Source organism: Episyrphus balteatus, chromosome 2, assembly GCF_945859705.1.
Source record: "Episyrphus balteatus chromosome 2, idEpiBalt1.1, whole genome shotgun sequence".
Taxonomy (NCBI): Eukaryota; Metazoa; Arthropoda; class Insecta; order Diptera; family Syrphidae; genus Episyrphus; species Episyrphus balteatus.
Genome location: NC_079135.1, coordinates 115855826 through 115873734, shown reverse-complemented (window position 1 = coordinate 115873734; position 17909 = coordinate 115855826). Strand labels below are relative to the sequence as shown.

Here is a 17909-nt window from a genome sequence, read left to right as displayed (position 1 = left end):
TTTTTTTTAATGCAAGTCATTTCTTACAAACATAATGAATTTTGATTGACAATTAAATTTTCTAATCTCCAGACAATTTGACAATACGGTATCATTATACTATAGTTCATCAATTTGTGTTATCAATAGTCCAAAAGGAAACATTATACATTCGTGCTGCTAAAAAGTCATTCTAACTAATCAAACAATTAATTTATTTTTAAATAGATCTGACGTATCAAAAAAGTTATGAGCACACGCACATGACTATTGAACGCGCTTAATGTTCGAGAATCTTAAATACCATAATAAGAATTCTTAAAGTTTAATATAATGTATCACAAATTGTTTTACTATCAAAGTCCGATTAAGCTGATTGAATTATAGATTTTGGCTTCTTTTTTTAACAGATTTTAATGTTGATAAAAAATTTTATTAACAAAAAAAAAAAACTTTAAGTACTTAGGTATTATAAATATTTTTTTTTATTTTTAATAATTTATCGGTAGACATCTCGTTAGTTCATTTGGATTCATACTTAAAAAAACTCGAAGTTTTTTTTTACCAAGGCAAAATAAAAAAAAAACAATTATAAAACTGGGTTTTCCCAAAAGTGCTTATAACAATTCTTTGGAATGTGACAAAGCAAATTTTTATTTATATTACGGTAATAGAAAAATTTAAAAGCTAAATATTATAACGATTATACCGACCTTTATTAGTATGAGTAAGAATGTTTTTATTTTTTTTTTCATTTGTTAATGAATTGATAAAAAAAAGGGTAATTGCTTAATTTTGGCTGCCAACTGTTACTTGGGTAGAAAATATTTAAATGATTAATTTTAAGAAAAGCACATAATCTATTTTATTGATCAATAAAATAGAAGTATTTTGATTAAAGCCTCTATAATGAGAATTTGAATTCAAGTTGCAAATTAACTGAATTCTTTTGATTCAAAAACATTTGAAAGGAGAAAATAATTTGTTTTGATCAAATTGATAATCTAATAATCTACTACATTTACAACTAGAACTACTCACGCTTTTCTGCCGAGTAATTGGGAATTGCATTGATTCATTGAAAGTGCGTTCCATTGAAAATCGCTAGTAAAGCACCTCTCAAAGGAATAGGGCTAATGATATTTGTGTTAAACAGACAAAATTTGGTGTATTTGATAAACCATTTAATACAATTTTGGCTTTGATCTCGATACACTCTGGAGTCTAGACCAAAAATTACCTTTATAAAAATTTGAAACTGAAAGATTAGTAGTTTTTCTATTATAGAATCAGCTAATGTGATTAACTTCATAGAACTTAGATACCAACTAACGTCGTTCTGGCTGCTTCGCTTTATTTTTTATCTGTGTGTACTGTGTATCGACTCACGCGGAAAAAGTAGAAAAGCAAAACAAAACAGTTGAATTAAACTAAGTACATTTCTATGAGTTGTCAGAATGACAGCAATAAAGTCACTATGAAGTAAAAGCTATGAATTTGATCACGTCAAGAGCGCGGCATTAGCCCTGTTCCATTAGGAGGTGGCAAAGTACTACAATTAGTTTACTACCGATTTTCAATGGAACGCACTTTAAAAAATCAATTTTCTGTCGAGTAGAATCTTTAGAAAATCTTCACTTTTTCGCAAATAATGTAGCTTATTTAGTTTCTATACCAAAAATTTGTAAATAAAATTTCAAACAAAAACCGCCAACGATCAAAAATAGAAATTCTAAATACTTATGTTTTGTAGGTGATTCCCCTTTTTTTTGACAGTCTGAATTAATTTCTATTTTAAGGCTCCATGACAATCAATTAAAAGTGATAATATTGAATTTTTTTTTAAATCAAATGAAACCAATCCATCAGTTGACAAAAAAAAAACTTACGTAGGTACAAAAATAACTTGAACGAATTTTTTCCTTTTGAAATCAAAGATTGCCGACTTTAACACTCTTTAATTGACGTCATGTCATTGAACGAAAACAATGGTGCCGGATGTACGACATGCAAAACCTATCACAAGCCAATTCAAATGTTGCAGCTTAAATTAGTGGATTTTCTTTTATGAAGCTAACTTTTGACATTAGCGAAGTCTGTTTGTGAGAACAAAAATTTTTAGAATTTTATTTAGTCATGATCGTTGTCAGTGATGCCAAACTGATTTCGTACAAAGATGACAGCAGGCCTGTTCAATTACCTTTTTTTCTATAGAGCTGCCTTAAAAAATGCATTGACAGAACCTCAAGTTCAAATTTATAAAGAATGCGGCACTTCTAACCAAAAAAAAAAAAATAATTTGAAATTAAAGCTTGACAGTTAAGACCATTTCTGTAGATACTTAAAAAACCCGTTTGTTTGAAAGAATCTTTGAGATCACTTGTTTTTTTTTGTTGTGCACAATTGCTCGCTATTCATAATGAAACTGGCAGTATTGTCAAGCAAGAAGGTAAGTTGAAAGAGGACTTAAATATTTATACCATCTATCAAAATGACATATTAATTTCAACTGTCAACTATTACACTTGCTTCAAAGTCTTTTCAAAAAGCGCTCGCAAAGACCCCCTTAAAACATGAATTCTTTGAGTGCTTTCACGAAATATTAGAAATGCTCTCATTTTTCAAAACCAAAACATTCAAAGACCTTCAAATCTTTAACAAAATATGTACAATTAACACATGTATCATATTATGCATAGTACTAGATTTGCTACATTCTAATACAAAAAAAAAAAGAAATCATAATTCTAAAACGCAAAAAAATGTCAAGTATGTAGAAAGACAAAAATAAAAACAAATTGAAAGAAAAAAATAACATAAATAAAGCTTTTTATTAATAAAAATAGCAAAACAAAAGCCACAACCATTTATGCCCGAGATAAATTGCTGACATATATCTCTTCTATTCTAGAGAGTCACAGACTAGACATTTTCAAAGTTCCCAAGGTACCAATAATAATAATAAACACAAACATGAGAAATTAATGTAGTAGAGTAGAGAGGTATGGTTTTTTTTTTTTTGTGGAGGTGACTTTGTGTCATACAAAAACGAGTACATGTTTATTTATTTATTATTTTGTTAATAATAATTATTGTCTGTACCAATAACACGGTGTTACAAAAATGAGGTTTTAAAATATACGCAGGCGGAGACCTATCAGGTTTTGTAGAGCTAGTCGCACTGAATACGAAACGGTATTTGAAAATCCCCTAACACCCCCAAAATCTGGAGTTACGGGCAAAAAACGGTTTTTTGGACCTTCACCCATTGAAAAAATTCTAGCTTCGACAATTTTTTACCCATTTTCGATTTTTTTACAGTTTCTGATAGAAGATAAATATACCTTTTTAACAATGTATAAAACATTTAACTCGGTTGAACCACTTAGAATTTATAAGCTGTCAAAGTTCAAAAATTCAATTTTTTTTGTCATTTGCCCAACTTCGGCATCAATTAAAAGTATATGTTTTCAAAACAACATGCTATTTAAAAAATATATTCTAAGACTATATCTATTTCCCAATTAATCGAGGTATGTTTTATGAAAATCACTTCAAAAATGGCTTAGAAAAAAAAATTTTTCGATTTCAACCCAGATACAGAAATTCGAACTTTTAGGTATAGAACAAAAATGTTGTTTCGGCACGTAGTAGGATAACTTGGGCGCCAGGATTTGATAACGGGTTTTTGTAGAGGAGCTCAATACAAACATTTTTTTTTTTGGGAGGGGGGTCTATCTCTCCCCGTTTAGGTGGGAGGGGCATTTTTCTAAAAAAAAAATTATCAAAATAAAAAAAATTATTAAAAAACAACGGCAACACTTGCAGTAATAAATGATACCATTTCCGAAAGGCAAAATTGTACATTTGATTCTAATTTTTAAATCAATATAATATAACCAATAGTTTTTGAAATAATCGATTTCAAAGTTAAAAATAGGCGAAAAAAAAAATTTTTAAACTCATTTTATACTATTTTTGTCCAGACTGTGAATTTTAGTAAAAAACTCACTCACACAGAAAACTGCCTCAATTGATTCCTTATCGAACCGTGAAAACAATATGTTTCTATGTCTTCTAGTTTTTGAGAAAATTGAAAAATTATTTTATCAGATTTTTCTTTTTTCAAAATATTTTTTGTTTTTATTTTTCAATTTTCTCAAAAACAATTTTACAAAACCTGATAGGTCTCCGCCCGCGTATTTTTTGAGTGTTACACCGTGTAATCTCTCTTTCTCTCTGACATTATCCGCCGCTGCTGCCGCCCGCCGCCAGCCACCGGGGGACAAATTTAGATAATGAGTAATACTTTACAGCAGAATGTGTGGGAGACTCAAAAATAAATTCACAATAAATTTCCATTTACCATTACCCCGTCGCAGTCGTCGTCTTAACCAAGTCAACCAACAAAATGTCTCTATATTCATATTCTCGTATACGCCATTTTTATGGTTGACAATGATAACCCGCCAAAGTTGTAATATTTAAGTGTAAAACAAGTTTTTGACACACACCAACTATGTCACCGGGCTAAGTGCGAACTGGGTTTAATGTTTTCATTTATTTTTTTTTTATTAGGTTTGTTTGTTTCGTATTTTTTTTGTGTACACAGTTCGATCCCCTTTTTTTGTTTTTATGGTTTGGGTTATGAAAATATTATCGCAAACAAAGTACAAAAATTCAACTTTTACTTATGAATAAGAAAAAAAAAATAAACTCTTCCTAATTTGATGAGCAATAATGTGATCTTGTTTTTTTTGTTTCTCTGCTCTTTATCTCCGAAACCGAATGAAAACAAAAATGTAAATACATTTTGCTGATTAAAATAATATGATAAAAAAAATATATATTCGAATGGAAATTTCCTTACTTTTAATTAATTAACAAAAAATCACAAATAAATAATAATAACACTAAAATCGACATAATTTTTTTTTTATAATTTTTAAATAAATTTAAATCAAACCTGTTTTAAAACTTAATTTTATACAAAAATATAAATTTGTATATTTTTGTATGGAAAAGTTTTTTATATGTTACGTAGTTTTTTGTGCAATTTTTTATTCTCTCTTCTTATTCTTGTATTTTTAATTTCTTTCATCTATCCGGTTGAGTGGATAAAAATAAGAAAACAAATCTAAAGTATTTCCTGTTGATGAAGTAAATTATCAAGAAAAAAGGTAGCTTGATACTATTTTTGGAATAAATCTGGTTGAGATGCCGATGATGATTCATTTGCGCTTGCCAACAAAACAAGGTATTCCATAGAGTAAACAATAAAACAAAAACAAAAAAAAAATTATGTCAGTAGTATGTATTTGTACTGGTCAGCAAAAGTCGTAGTACTTTTAAGTGTTTATAATTAGAGTTTATGGCTAAAACGCGAGAGATATAAATACCCAATATTTTATGGAAGTTCAAACTTGGCCATAATTTCGAAGAAAAAAGAAAACAAAAAAAAAAACTTATTTTTGGTAAAAAAAAAAACAGGATCACGTCAGAAAGTTAATAACAACAAGAAAAAAAAAACAAGGTCAGTGTACCGATTGTCAGTCGTGATGTCCCGCATGTGACTGGAGCGATAAGAAGCTAAATAAAATGATATTAAATTCTTCTTCATTTTTTTTACTGCTGACTTACTGAAGCTGATTCTTATTGTTTGCGAATCAAATTGAGTTGTTTGTGTAAAGATGTAAAGATATATCTTTTATATAGTTGGTACGAGGCCAAACATTGTTTATTTTGTAAATCAGAGTTAATATTTAATAACTGGTATTTTTTTTTTTTTTTTTGTAAAACAAAATAAAAATGGAGTAGATGAATTTTAAGATCGAGGTTTGGAAAATTACCAAAGTGGGAACCCTGAACTTTCGTGTTCAGAATTTAACTTTTATAAGTTTTACATTTAATTTATAACCAATGAACCAAGTTTAAGCAAGGACCTTAAATGAGTTGAAATTAACTATGAAACAAAAGTCATAAGCAAATAAAAGGGTGTTTTTTTTTTAGAAGTACAATAGTTTTATCTGTCAAATTAAATGTCAGATTGTATTTATTCTCTTTGTTCAGCAACAATTTCGCAATGATGTACGTACAAGCTTCAAAAATTGGGGCAAGTTTTACAGTCAACACTTTATCTGAAAGTCGGTACTGCAGTGCATATTTTGTCAGTGTCATTTAAGTTTCCAATATGGGCCACTTTAGTGTCTCTGGGAATGTGCACATTATCCTTATACTATTTTTTTATGTTTTTTTTTACCTTTTCCTTACAAAGTTTTATACTGAAGAGAATATCGCATCGATTCAGAAGAATGTAGTAGAAAATCTAAATTATTGAATTCAATCAATCAATCACAATCTAAATCTTTGAATTTAGTAGGAGGTCCTTATCCTTAAAAGTTTTGGTAATTTGTAAGCAAGAGTCGTCGAAAGTTTGAATATAAAAAGATTTTACGTGAATACACTTTTTTACATTGAAAAAATAACAAAATTTACAAATTGGAAGACGACAAAATGCATTTGATCGTGAACTACGCAAAATCGAGTACTGATTTGAAAAGTAAACATTTTTTTCCTTAACGTGTTAAGAATATAAAATCAATGCCTTTTATAAAAGCCATTTCCCATTAAAACTGGGGCAGATAAATTTTAAAATGACAAATACACTCAATCACCATAATCTAGTACTTTTTTAACTGCAAAAAGATCTGATGCATTGTAGGTAAGTAAGAGTGTTGGCGATCCAAACAATGATGTAAAAGCCTAGTTCTTTTAGAAATGGTAGATTACTTTTGAGTCAAGATTAGATGAAACCGGAAATCTAGTACAATCAACTACGAGCAAATTGTAAATTGCATCGATTTCCTTAAATTGTGCTCTCTATTGAAAATCATTGGTTGCAGGTTAATTATTTTTTAAGATTTTGTTTGAGTTCGAAAGAGATCAAAACTCGCATGCAAGTAGCAAGAGTGCAAATGACTTTTCCATCACGCGCAAGTTTTTGAAAGCATAAAGCAATACACTCCAAGTCTTTTTCTGCTTCTTGTATTTAAACTTGCTAGGCAAGTTGATACAATGTAGGTTACTTGCATATACTTGCACGTATATTGCTTCCAGGGTTAATAAAATACTGAGTTTATTGCGTCTTAATTCTCAAAACTTGCACGTGTGGTAGCGGGATAAGGAAATTGTTCACAACATGCAATTTACTTGTTGTAGTAAAATTGCTTGTAACTTGAAATTGGTTAAAAAAGTTGGTAGAAACGATCTCTCAAACCTAACGGCAAAAAAAGAAAAAAAACTACTCGAAAATCAAGTTGCTTTGCCTCAATCTTTGATTTTTGAGTCTCAAATAAAATAGAAAATTGAAAATAAAATAAAATAAAATAAAATCTTGAAAATCTTCAACAGAATGGCAACTTTGCAATTTTTGCTTATTTTTATTTTGATGGCTATGCAACTTTTCACATCCAACGCATATGAAAGTCATTTCCATGAACTTGAGGTAAAAGAAATTTTCCCTCGGTTTTTCTTTTTACAATTTCAAATATTTTCTAGAATGGTGAAAAAGTTCACAAAACTCGACGAAATGCTCCGTCAGCCGAAGCAGAAGATCTAAATCGTGAACCTCAAACAAACTGCCAATCTAGTCGAACAATGAGTGGCTCATCTAAACAAAAAGCTTCAAGTATTGCCCTCAAAGCTGCTCAAGAAGCAAAAGCAGCTTCAAATGCTCAAACTGCTGCCGGCCAACAAGCTGCACATCAGGTAAAAGCTCAATTGGCTGAGAAGGCTTTACAAGCTGCAAGAGCTGCTGAAGCAGCTTTAGCTGGTAAACAGGGTATTGTCGAACAATTGGAAAAAGAAGTTCGAGAAGCTGAAGCAGTTGTTCAAGAAGAAACTGCTTCATTGCAAAATACACAAAATAATGTTAATGCTGCAATGCAAGCTGCACAACAAGCAACTACACAATTGAGAACATTGACACAAGCTGTTCAGACGGCACAAGCAAATGTTGGTAATTCAGAACAAGCTGCTCAAGGAGCACAACAAGAATTATCGGAAAAAACTCAATTACTTGAGGCTGCAAAGAATCGAGTAGAGCAACTTTTGAGGCAATTGAGTGAAGCTCGGACTGATTTTGCTAGTACAAAACAAGCTGCTTATAAGGCATCCGCATCGGCACATGAGGCAAAAATCAATGCTGCAAGAAATCGACGTAGAGCAGCTATACGTCGAAGGAGGACTCTTAGAGAAAATGGTGTTCAAATGAGAAATTGAATTGATTTTTATTTTTATTTTAGAGAGTTTTTATTGAAATAAAATATATTTTATTCGTTTTAACTATTTATTTATCATGAAATATCTGATTGTTTTTTATCCATTTCTCCAGAAAAAGTTCTTTATGTAACTTTTCTGAATTTCTATCGTATTCTTAGTACAAAAACGTTCCCGAAATGACCGTTCCTAATTTCGTAAATATTTTTAGAAATGTGTTCGATGTTATTGTTTTGTTGTCTCCGGTGTTTACCATAATTGATAAGAATATATGTATAATTTAAAAATAAATAAATTCTTCATTTAGCGTTCCCGAAATGAAACAAAATAAATCATGTTTTAACAGAAACTATAAACCTCATCAGCACTCTGCAGATATAAGATTGTTTTTAATGCCACCTTACACTTTGAATAAAAACTATTTTGATAACTTATGTCTGCGTTCACGAAATGAAAAAAAACCTTAGAACACTTTAATTTATATACTTTTGTATTGCTTTGTTTAAAAGAAAATGTGCAAATTCAGTATTTAGTTACTTCAGTTGTTTCCCGACAACTTGAATTTAACTTTTTTATATTATGAAAACGTTCCAGGAATGATAAAATAAAATTGTAAAACCCGATTTGTTCTGTTGAAGTCTATTTTCTTACAAAATACTGTAAGTTCAATTAAAACAGAGTGTATAAATATTACTGTAATATGAGAGTGAATAAACAAAATAACTTATTGTTCAACGACTCATTGGCATGCATTCATTAAAGAATTTGTGTTCTTTATGCATTAAAAGTATCACATCAAAAAATGTGGGTTCAAATAAACAAAAAACCAAAACTTGTTTAACACACTCAATTTTATTTATTACAAATAAAATTAAAAATGCCAAAAAAAAAAAAGAAAAAAGACGATCACACATTATAATTTTAGCAAAGATAGGAATTTTTTTTAAACATAACACGTGTTTGAAATTTAATTGAAATATTTATTTATAGAGGTCTTTGATTTCAATTTTTTTTTGTATTATACATTTATTTACATACAAGTACCTACAAATGTACACAAAAAAGTAAACATGTCTTGCAATTTAAATAAAGATGATGTAAAATACCTTTTAGCTTGTTAAATATTATCTGCGGTAAAATAAAATGCATTAAAATAATTGTTTTGAGCACGTAGTTAGGTTAAAATGGTTTTTATTATTTATTTTTTTTTTTGAGTGATTGATTTGTTTGTTGTTGGATATTAAGTTCAATAGAAAAAAAGCCTTAATAGTATTTATAAATGCAAGTATATTTCAATGAAGTTTTTTTGGCAGAACTTTTATAAAAAAATTGGTTGGTAAGTTTAGAAATGTAATTTTTTTTATTTTTGGCTAAGGTTTTCAGTTTTAGAGGGAGTTATATCCATTTAAATATGACGCCATATAATTTATAACTAGCGAAAAAATAAAATGCTTCCAGTAATCCTTCATTTTTCAATTTATGATGAGTAGTTTAGAAGCTATGAGGGAACATACATGCATATTGGTCATATTATTAACCCTGTTTCTTATTACGCAAAAGTCGGGTAAAAAGAGTTATAAATACCAAAATACGAAATAGATATTATTTTTATATTTTTAACCATTCAATTAGGATATTAAAAAGTACCTATGCCTTGGTGTAGATGTTTTATTATTTGTAAATAATTTCGAAGAGCCATTTAAATTTGCACAAAATTAAATACAAAAAATATATACAAAGTAATTATTTGCTCAAGTGTGTTTGTGTTTTTTTTTTTTTTTAATTCCTAGAAGCCAAAACCAGCAAAATTTACTTAAACTTATAGGTATGTAGTACCTTCATCTAAGTTAGGTATATAGAATATATTTATTTTTTTTAACAAGCGTGATCAACGCGTGATTAGTAAAATTGAGAAACACCTGAAAAACGTTTTCTATTGTTCCTCTAGAAAAATGATATGAATATTTTTGATATAATATCTTCCGATAAAAATCTTAGCTTCAATTGATTTGTCTCGATATTTATCAATACATATTAACTCAAAATGTTAGAAAAACAACTTTGGTGGCTAAAATATCTATTTATTTGAACAGTTTTTTAAAAGAAACAGATTATTGTTTATATTCATCTGATTATTATTGGTAAAGATATGAATAGGCCAAGTTTAAGATTCTGTTAGATGAAAAATAAAATTGCATTAATGCTTGAGTAAACTAATTGCACAACTGGAATGTATTTTGAACAGCAATTTTAGGAAAAAAAACTCTATTTTTTCGTTATTCGAGTTTATTGATTCCAATTAGAACCGTTTTCGACATAAAACTATATTAGTTGGTATATGACTCGTACCACTGTTTTGGTCCCAACAAAAAACACAATTTGCCCTTCTCAAATTCCTTAACTACCAAGTTTGAAGGAAATCAGTTCAGCGGTTAAGGCACTAAATCGCGAAAGACAGAATTGTCAGATACACTTTTAATGAATCAATGCTTTTGCATCAAAACTTTTGTATGGCACGAAAACATTACCTACCTTGCCTGCAAGAGTCAGCGAAATTAATTTTGATGCAAAAGCATCACTGTATTAGTGATTTCAGTTTTTATATCTGATTCGAGATCAATTTTACGATTTAACGAATATTAAAAAATATTGTAATTCGAGCCTGTATTGTATTTAAAGAAAACAAAAAATTAGTGCAAATCGAAAATTAAAATTTCAATGCAAGATTTAGTATGTGTATTAATTTTTTTTTTTTTTCATAATCAATTTCATCTTTTATTTGCTTTAATATGATATGTAAGTAAATAATTCACATGTACCACTAAAAAAATATTTTTCCCAAAATAAATATTCACCTGTCAACAGGTTTGGTTTGTTTGTCTATTGCATTTATAATTCAGATAAAAAGATAATTCAGTTTTGTTCGCAGAAAATAGTTCAGCAGAAGATTAAACTAAATATCATTGAAAAAAAAAATCACAATTAAAAAAAAAAAATTTGTATGGCGTATGAGTAATATTTAAACAAAAATTAGAAAATAATCCGACCAAAATTCTCGTATTCTTTTAAGAATTAAGAAAATATTTAAAATAATTTCAAAACATTTTTAATTAAAAGCAGAAACATCTTGAAAAAAAAAAACAATCGAATTTAAAAAAAAAATGTTTAGCTTAATAGCTTTTAAATAGTAAATTAATAAAAATATGCCAAAAAACTACAATTAAAAAAATCGTGTTTTGGTGATAATAGAATTTCTATGTTTTCAAAATTTGACAAGTTAAAAATGATGTAAAAAAACCGTTAGACAGAGGCTTTAAAATAAAGTCAACATTTATTTTTTCTTACAGCAAAAATGTTCAAATTTCGTTTTTGTAAGTTTATATTGAAATTAAGTACTCAAAAACGTGATGTGTCTAAGCAAGATATACCTACTTTATAAAAGTATTGTTTCGTTCAGAAGTGATTTTCTTGAAATGCTATTTTTTATAATTTATTTTATTTCGTATTTGAACCTGCCAACTTCAGAAAAATTAATTAAATTCTCAAGAAACTTGAGACACCCTTTTATTCAAATATATTTTCTTTGTAATATGAAAGGATCTCTGAGAAATTTGCAGAAATTTCTAAGATCCCTTTTTTATTTGAATTTTAATTAAAACATCCGGTCTTGAAACCAGATTACTCCACTATTTCATCCACTTAAGTTGATTGTTGCAGAAATGACAAAAATTTGATTATCATGATGTCTCTATCGATTTTCATAAAATTTTGTAAAATAAAAAAAAAAAACTCAGAAATAATTAAAATTTTCTTTGAATTTAAAAATTTTAATCATTATTTGCGATATAAATAACGGTGTTAAAAAAAAAGGTTAAAAACTATCAAACATCCTACCAATGTAAATTAAAATCAATATTTTAGTTTGTTTTTATTTTCTAACTTTTCTAGGCACATCTATAAATAAATTAATAAAAAAAAAAAGAATAATAAAATAAATTCCAATTTACCACAATACAAGCATAGTATAGTTGCTTTGAGGTCAGCCAATATATTTAATTTTTTTTTTTTTTTATTTTTTAATTGATAAATCAAACAGAATTTGATAAAGTAGAAATAAATAAAACAACAACGATGTATTACGATCGCACACGTTGAATTATTGTAAATTAATATTATTATTATTGTTGTTATTTTTTATTTTTTTTTTGTTGTTGTTGAAAATTGATGTTTTATTATATTTTTGTTGAATTGATTTTGATTTATTATTCCATTCACGACGACACACGGACGATAGGTGGCGTTTAAGTATGAAACTTAATTATAAATGAACTTATTAGTCACGCAAAAAAAAATAGCGTTACACACTATTTCTATAATAGTGTAAATCACAAAAAACAACAACAACGAAATTTCACCACACACAACTAAGAAGACTATATAGAAAATATACTATAAATTACACTTTAGTATAGTTTTTCCAAGAAAAAAAAAAGATGATGATGGTTGGTTGTTTGGAGAGGAGTTGGATGTTTTTATTTTGTTTTGTTTTTATTTTTTTTTTTTTTTGTTTTTCCCCAGCGAAATGAGGCGCACTTAAAAACCCACAATCCGGTTGTTGTGGTGTGTACAAGAAAGTATCTATAATTTTATAGTTTTTTTTTTTTTGTGAAGTTGTTTTTTTTTTTTATGGAAGAGAAATCAAATCATCAAGTGATTTTATTTTATACATATCTCTGATTGAATCGCGACACGATATTTATTTATTTATTTTTTTTTGTGTTGTTTGTTATTTTTTTGTATTATTTTTTTTTTTTTTACTTAATTAAAAAGCAAAAATAAAAAAAAAAAATAAACATATAATTCAATTTAACTTGCTGTCGTGGTCACAGTTTTATTCGTCGTCGTCGTCGTCGACGTTATTCGTCACATGAGATTAATTCAATCTTTATAGAGTATTGTAGGTATAAAAGTTCAACTTTTATTTTCCATTGTTGTGTATACAATTGAAAGAAATTAAATCACACACAGAAGAAAAAAAAATTCCCAATTGATTTCGATAAATCAGCAAAAAAAAAATAAATCAAATCGAAAAAAATTAAAGAGAAAATACAAAACAAAATTAACTTTGTTCACTGTTTAAAACATCATTATCATCATCATCAGTAAAGGTTCTTTCCCTTTAAAGTGGACGACACACTGGTCAGAACGAACTTTGCCAACTTCTTCAAACTTGAAGTTCCACGTCTTTTTGCTTGGTTAAATATTTATCTTTTTTTTTTTTATTAGAAAGAACAACAAACACCTGTTACGAAGCCGTTTTCGACGGACAGGGTTTAGAGTTTTGTACTGAAGAAACTTTGTTTTATTTGTTCTAGTTTATTAATAACCACGATGATTAGATTTGCGTGTTTGGCAACACAAATTCACATGTTGCTGTTAATTAACTTAAAAAAAATTTTAGAAGAAAAAAAAATAATTTTAATAACTCAAGAGAGCAGGGTATTATTATTTTTTTGTCGGGGTAGATCTCAAAAAATTTGTATACAAATTCTTAGAAAAAAAACACGTCCAAACCGAACGGTGTATCTTCAACGACTGAATCTGAACTAAATTTATATCTGAAAAATGAAAATTGAATTGAAAGAACAACAACAAACCAACTATAAAAAAAAAAAAAAAAAAATAATAATAAAATAAAAAGATACGTTTTTATATGAGTGTGTATTTGTTGTCGACAAAACGACAAACGATGAAAGCGAAGGCGAACATGAATAAAAAAAAAAATTAAACTAACAACAACGATATGATGGCAGCTCTACTTCGAATTCGAATGAGTGAGTTGAGTGAATTGTTTTATTTGTTTTATTGCTATTTAGTGGGATAGAGCTGGATTAATAAATAAAATATCTTTTTTCTTTTTTTTTTTTATAGATAGAAAGATGTATAAAGAACAGTTAAGGGTTAGTTATGTTTTTGATAAAAAAAAAAAAAATGTACCTATAATGAGCCAAAATAAATATAGTTCTTGAATTAGAAATGATATTTAAAAGGTTTGAGGGTTTATCTTTAGAGAATAGAATTTTAATCTATTGCTAAAAATAGAAACCATATGTTTGTTCAAGTACATTTACATTGTAGGTGGGTAGGTTTATCGTGTTAGAAGGAAAAGCTTTTTTTTTTTGTTATCAGATTCGAAAAGTATCTACCGGCTTTGGTTAAGTTTCAATTTAGACACGAGAGGCTGACACGTGTATTATGAGCTCGTGATAAGAATAGAAAATACGAAATAAAAAAAAAGGTTCAACGTTCGAATGTATGTATTAGTTCAAACAAATATTTCGAGACAAGTGGGAAGTTGAAAATATGTTGAGGGATGTATGAAACGCATTGAATATTAAAAAAAAAATAAACTTTTTCTTAAAAACTTTAAATTTGAAAAATACTGTTACTACATGAACGTAATAGATACACGAAGAAAAAAGACCACCTAAAAACAAGCGGATTCTGTATTAAATTAGGTGAATTTCTGCATGGTTTTTTGCCAAGATGGCTTTCGTCTTAAATAAAGCGGACAAATCTTCTTAATTTTTTGAATATGCATAATTTGAAAGAAACTATACAATTAAAGGTGAAAGATCATTTTTTAATTTTTATTTAAGTCGTTTTTTTTTAAGATGAAAAATCATATTATTTTAAGTGGAAATTGTATATTGCTTAAAGATAATGGGATTTAAATATATTTAAAGGTGCCCTTTTTTCTCCGTGTGCATACATTTTAAGGGGGTTAATTTAATTGAAAGTAATGAAGTGAATTATGAATGAATCATGAATTTCTTTAAATAATAGTTTTCCCCAGTTAAAACTGGGAGGGTTTTTTTAAATATGAACATTTTGAAGGGAAAAACGTGATCTTAAGCGAAAAAAACCAACATATTTGTTAAAAATCATTAGCAAATTAGAAAAAAAGCTCTCCAAGCGTTACCTCGTAAATTATGTATAACCTAGTTTTCTAAATTGCAAAATGATCGGTACAGAAATTTTTAGGTTCTGAGGGTCACTGACTTGGAAAACGTGAGTTGTGTGAAAAATTTTGACACAATATTCTTGAGTTATTATGCATTCAGTCAAAAAAAAAAATGTATTCCCTTAATACTCCAGTCAAAGCGTCATTTGACCTTGCACGCAGAGACACTGTCATTTTTTATTTCATGGATCGATAGGGGTGTATATTTAAAAGGCTTAAACCCAATTTCTCACCACCTGATCATTCTTTTTAACGGAGTTATTCACAAAAATTCATTTTTTGGGATATTTTGCTTCTAAGCGAATATCTTAGTTGCAGTATGTCGTAAACCAAAAAATTAACACAAGATTTCTTCCTTATAAGATTGTCTATCGTCTAAATGTAATTTCATTGTATTAAAGTGAATAAATACCAAAATGGCAGCCAGTTAAATTTAAATTCTACTTGTTAAAAAACACATTTTCCTTATTATTTCGAAATAAGCTTACATTATGATTAACATTTTTCTAACATATTTTCTAGTCCTCTTCATTCCTTGGCTTTTAAATCAACTCTTTATCAGCAAAGATGGTCGAGCAATTCATAAATTAACACAAGTAAAACCGGTGCGATGACACCCAAAAATATAATTTTTTTGAGAATATCTCGGCTTCATCCTGAAGCCTTAAGCCAGAACTATAATTGGCGGATGGAATGTGTATGTAAGAATGTGCACCCAGAACGATAGAAAATGTTGTAACAAACAATTAATTTCTTTATTTTTTACCTAAAGCCAGAACTATAATTGGCGGATGGAGTCGGAAGCTACTGTCAATTGTTGTTGTTTTCCATAAGTTTTCATCCGACGAGTGCGCTCGCAACCGCACTCGACGGATGAAAACTTATGGAAAACAACAACAATTGACATTAGCATCCGACTCCATCCGCCAATTATAGTTCTGGCTTTAGGTAAAAAATAAAGAAATTAATTGTTTGTTACAACATTTTCTATCGTTCTGGGTGCACATTCTTATGGTTTAAACAAATAAAAAATAAATAATATTAAGTCGAAATTGTTTTTTTGTTTAGAAGTAATGGCTATCAAAGTAAAATATTATTCTACTCTAAATTAAATATAATTTAAAAAAAATAAATTTTAATAAATCAGCAAGTGCTATACAGTTCTATTAATGCACTGCATTGAAAAAATGTTGTTTTTAAAATTGTTTTTTGATATAATTATGATTTAAAAATATTAAATATTAATATTAAATAAATGTGTTAAGTTTTACACGACAACTTTACTCGAAATATAATTGAAATCGATCTTTAATGAAAATTAGCGTACTATATAATTAACGTTTATCCAACGGCGTATACAAGGGGGGGTCACGGGGTCATGACCCCCCCCCCCCCCAAGAACTCAAAACTTAAACAAGAAATTGTTATGTTATACTCAATTCCTTTAAGAAAGACCGTTTTCAAAATATTGAAGTTTTAGAACATGAACGAAAATGAAAAGTGAAAAAAATTTTTGGTATTCAAACAACCTATTTTACCATTTTTTGGGGATGCGATCATATTTTAGCGAATGCTATGCTGGATTAGGATTATTTTCATTAGTTCGATAATATTACAAATTGACAGACACTAAGTTGAGTTCTCCTGTAGAGTTTTGTGTAGATTTAAAATCCGAACAAGAATACATGTTTAGAGCTTTAAAAATAAAATGCACGACTGGGTCGCACGTACTTGCTCTTGTAGTTCAAAGCATCTTTATCTTAAATATCTATTGGAAATTTAAGATTTTGTGGAGAAAAAAAAAAAAAAATCGAAAGTTAAAAAAATTCAATTTTTTAAATATTTTTTGAAAAACTTTTTTTTTTAATTTTTTTTTACATTTTACACTTCAATACCTATGATGTCTGTAAATTTTGAAAAAATTGACTAATGCTTTGATGAAATATATGAACTTAAAAAACATGTCAATTTTTGAAAAACGGCAACGCCATATTTCCGCCCTCGGCATTTTTTGAGAAAAACTAAAAACGCAGTTTTGTTAGAATCAATAAGAGTACTGCGCACACCAAATTTAAACGAAATCGTTAGAGCCGTTTTTGAGAAATTTGAAATACCTCGAAAACGTTATATGGGAGATATGCGTTAAATTGGAGATATTAAAAAAATAAAAAAAACGGACCTAGGGAATTACGTAAAAATCATCTGTACCAAGTTTCAAGCAAATCCATCCACCCGTTTAGGCCCTAGCTCGATGTACAGATGGACGCACAGACGCACAGACGCACAGACGCACAGACGCACAGACGCACAGACCGACGGACGGCATGACGAAAACCACTTTTTTGATCTTCTCCATCATCGTAATGTTGGTTTTGATTAAAACCTCGATTTTTTTTTTCTACACGAAACCAATACTTGCCCTATAGAGCAAGTAAAAAATTGAATTGGGTATGTAAAAAAAAATCATCATTAGAGCAACTTTCCCTATAAAAATAAACGGATTAATCCTCAAGAACTCATCGATTTTCATACATTACTCAATCTTTAATCGCGTTTTAAGGCAAACTATAATTTTAGTCCAGTGAATAGAGACATTTTACTATGAAGCAAATGGAAAAAATAGGGACAG

The 17909-nt window shown here is 28.5% G+C and overlaps 3 protein-coding genes across 10 annotated transcripts in view; 2 read left to right on the top strand and 1 right to left on the bottom strand.

Moving 5' to 3' along the window:
• Window positions 1-17909, top strand: part of LOC129909803 (ubiquitin carboxyl-terminal hydrolase 30 homolog) — a 228063-nt gene that overhangs the window by 90221 nt on the left and 119933 nt on the right. The window lies entirely within an intron of this gene.
• LOC129909798 (histone deacetylase 4) overlaps window positions 1-17909 on the bottom strand; it is a 116502-nt gene that overhangs the window by 34455 nt on the left and 64138 nt on the right. For 2 of the 8 annotated variants that reach the window (XM_055986883.1, XM_055986884.1), the window contains exon 1: window positions 12264-13859. The exons of the other annotated variants lie outside the window; for them this stretch is intronic. The gene's annotated coding sequence lies outside the window, so the exon portion shown is untranslated. Of the gene's footprint in view, window positions 1-12263; window positions 13860-17909 lie in introns of those variants that run through there. 8 annotated transcript variants of the gene reach the window in all.
• On the top strand, window positions 7362-8322 carry LOC129909805 (uncharacterized protein CG45076-like). The gene is made up of 2 exons (XM_055986901.1): window positions 7362-7483; window positions 7537-8322. The coding sequence occupies exons 1-2, from the start codon at window positions 7391-7393 to the stop codon at window positions 8257-8259; spliced, it is 816 nt and encodes a 271-aa protein (XP_055842876.1). The 5' UTR covers window positions 7362-7390; the 3' UTR covers window positions 8260-8322.

What these genes read in the sequence shown, in the direction of transcription:
- LOC129909805 (XM_055986901.1), top strand. Translation starts at nt 7,391, where the DNA reads ATGGCAACTTTGCAATTTTTGCTTATTTTTATTTTGATGGCTATGCAA. An exon ending in GTCATTTCCATGAACTTGAG is followed by an intron (nt 7,484 to 7,536) that starts GTAAAAGAAATT and finishes AATATTTTCTAG; the next exon opens with AATGGTGAAAAAGTTCACAA.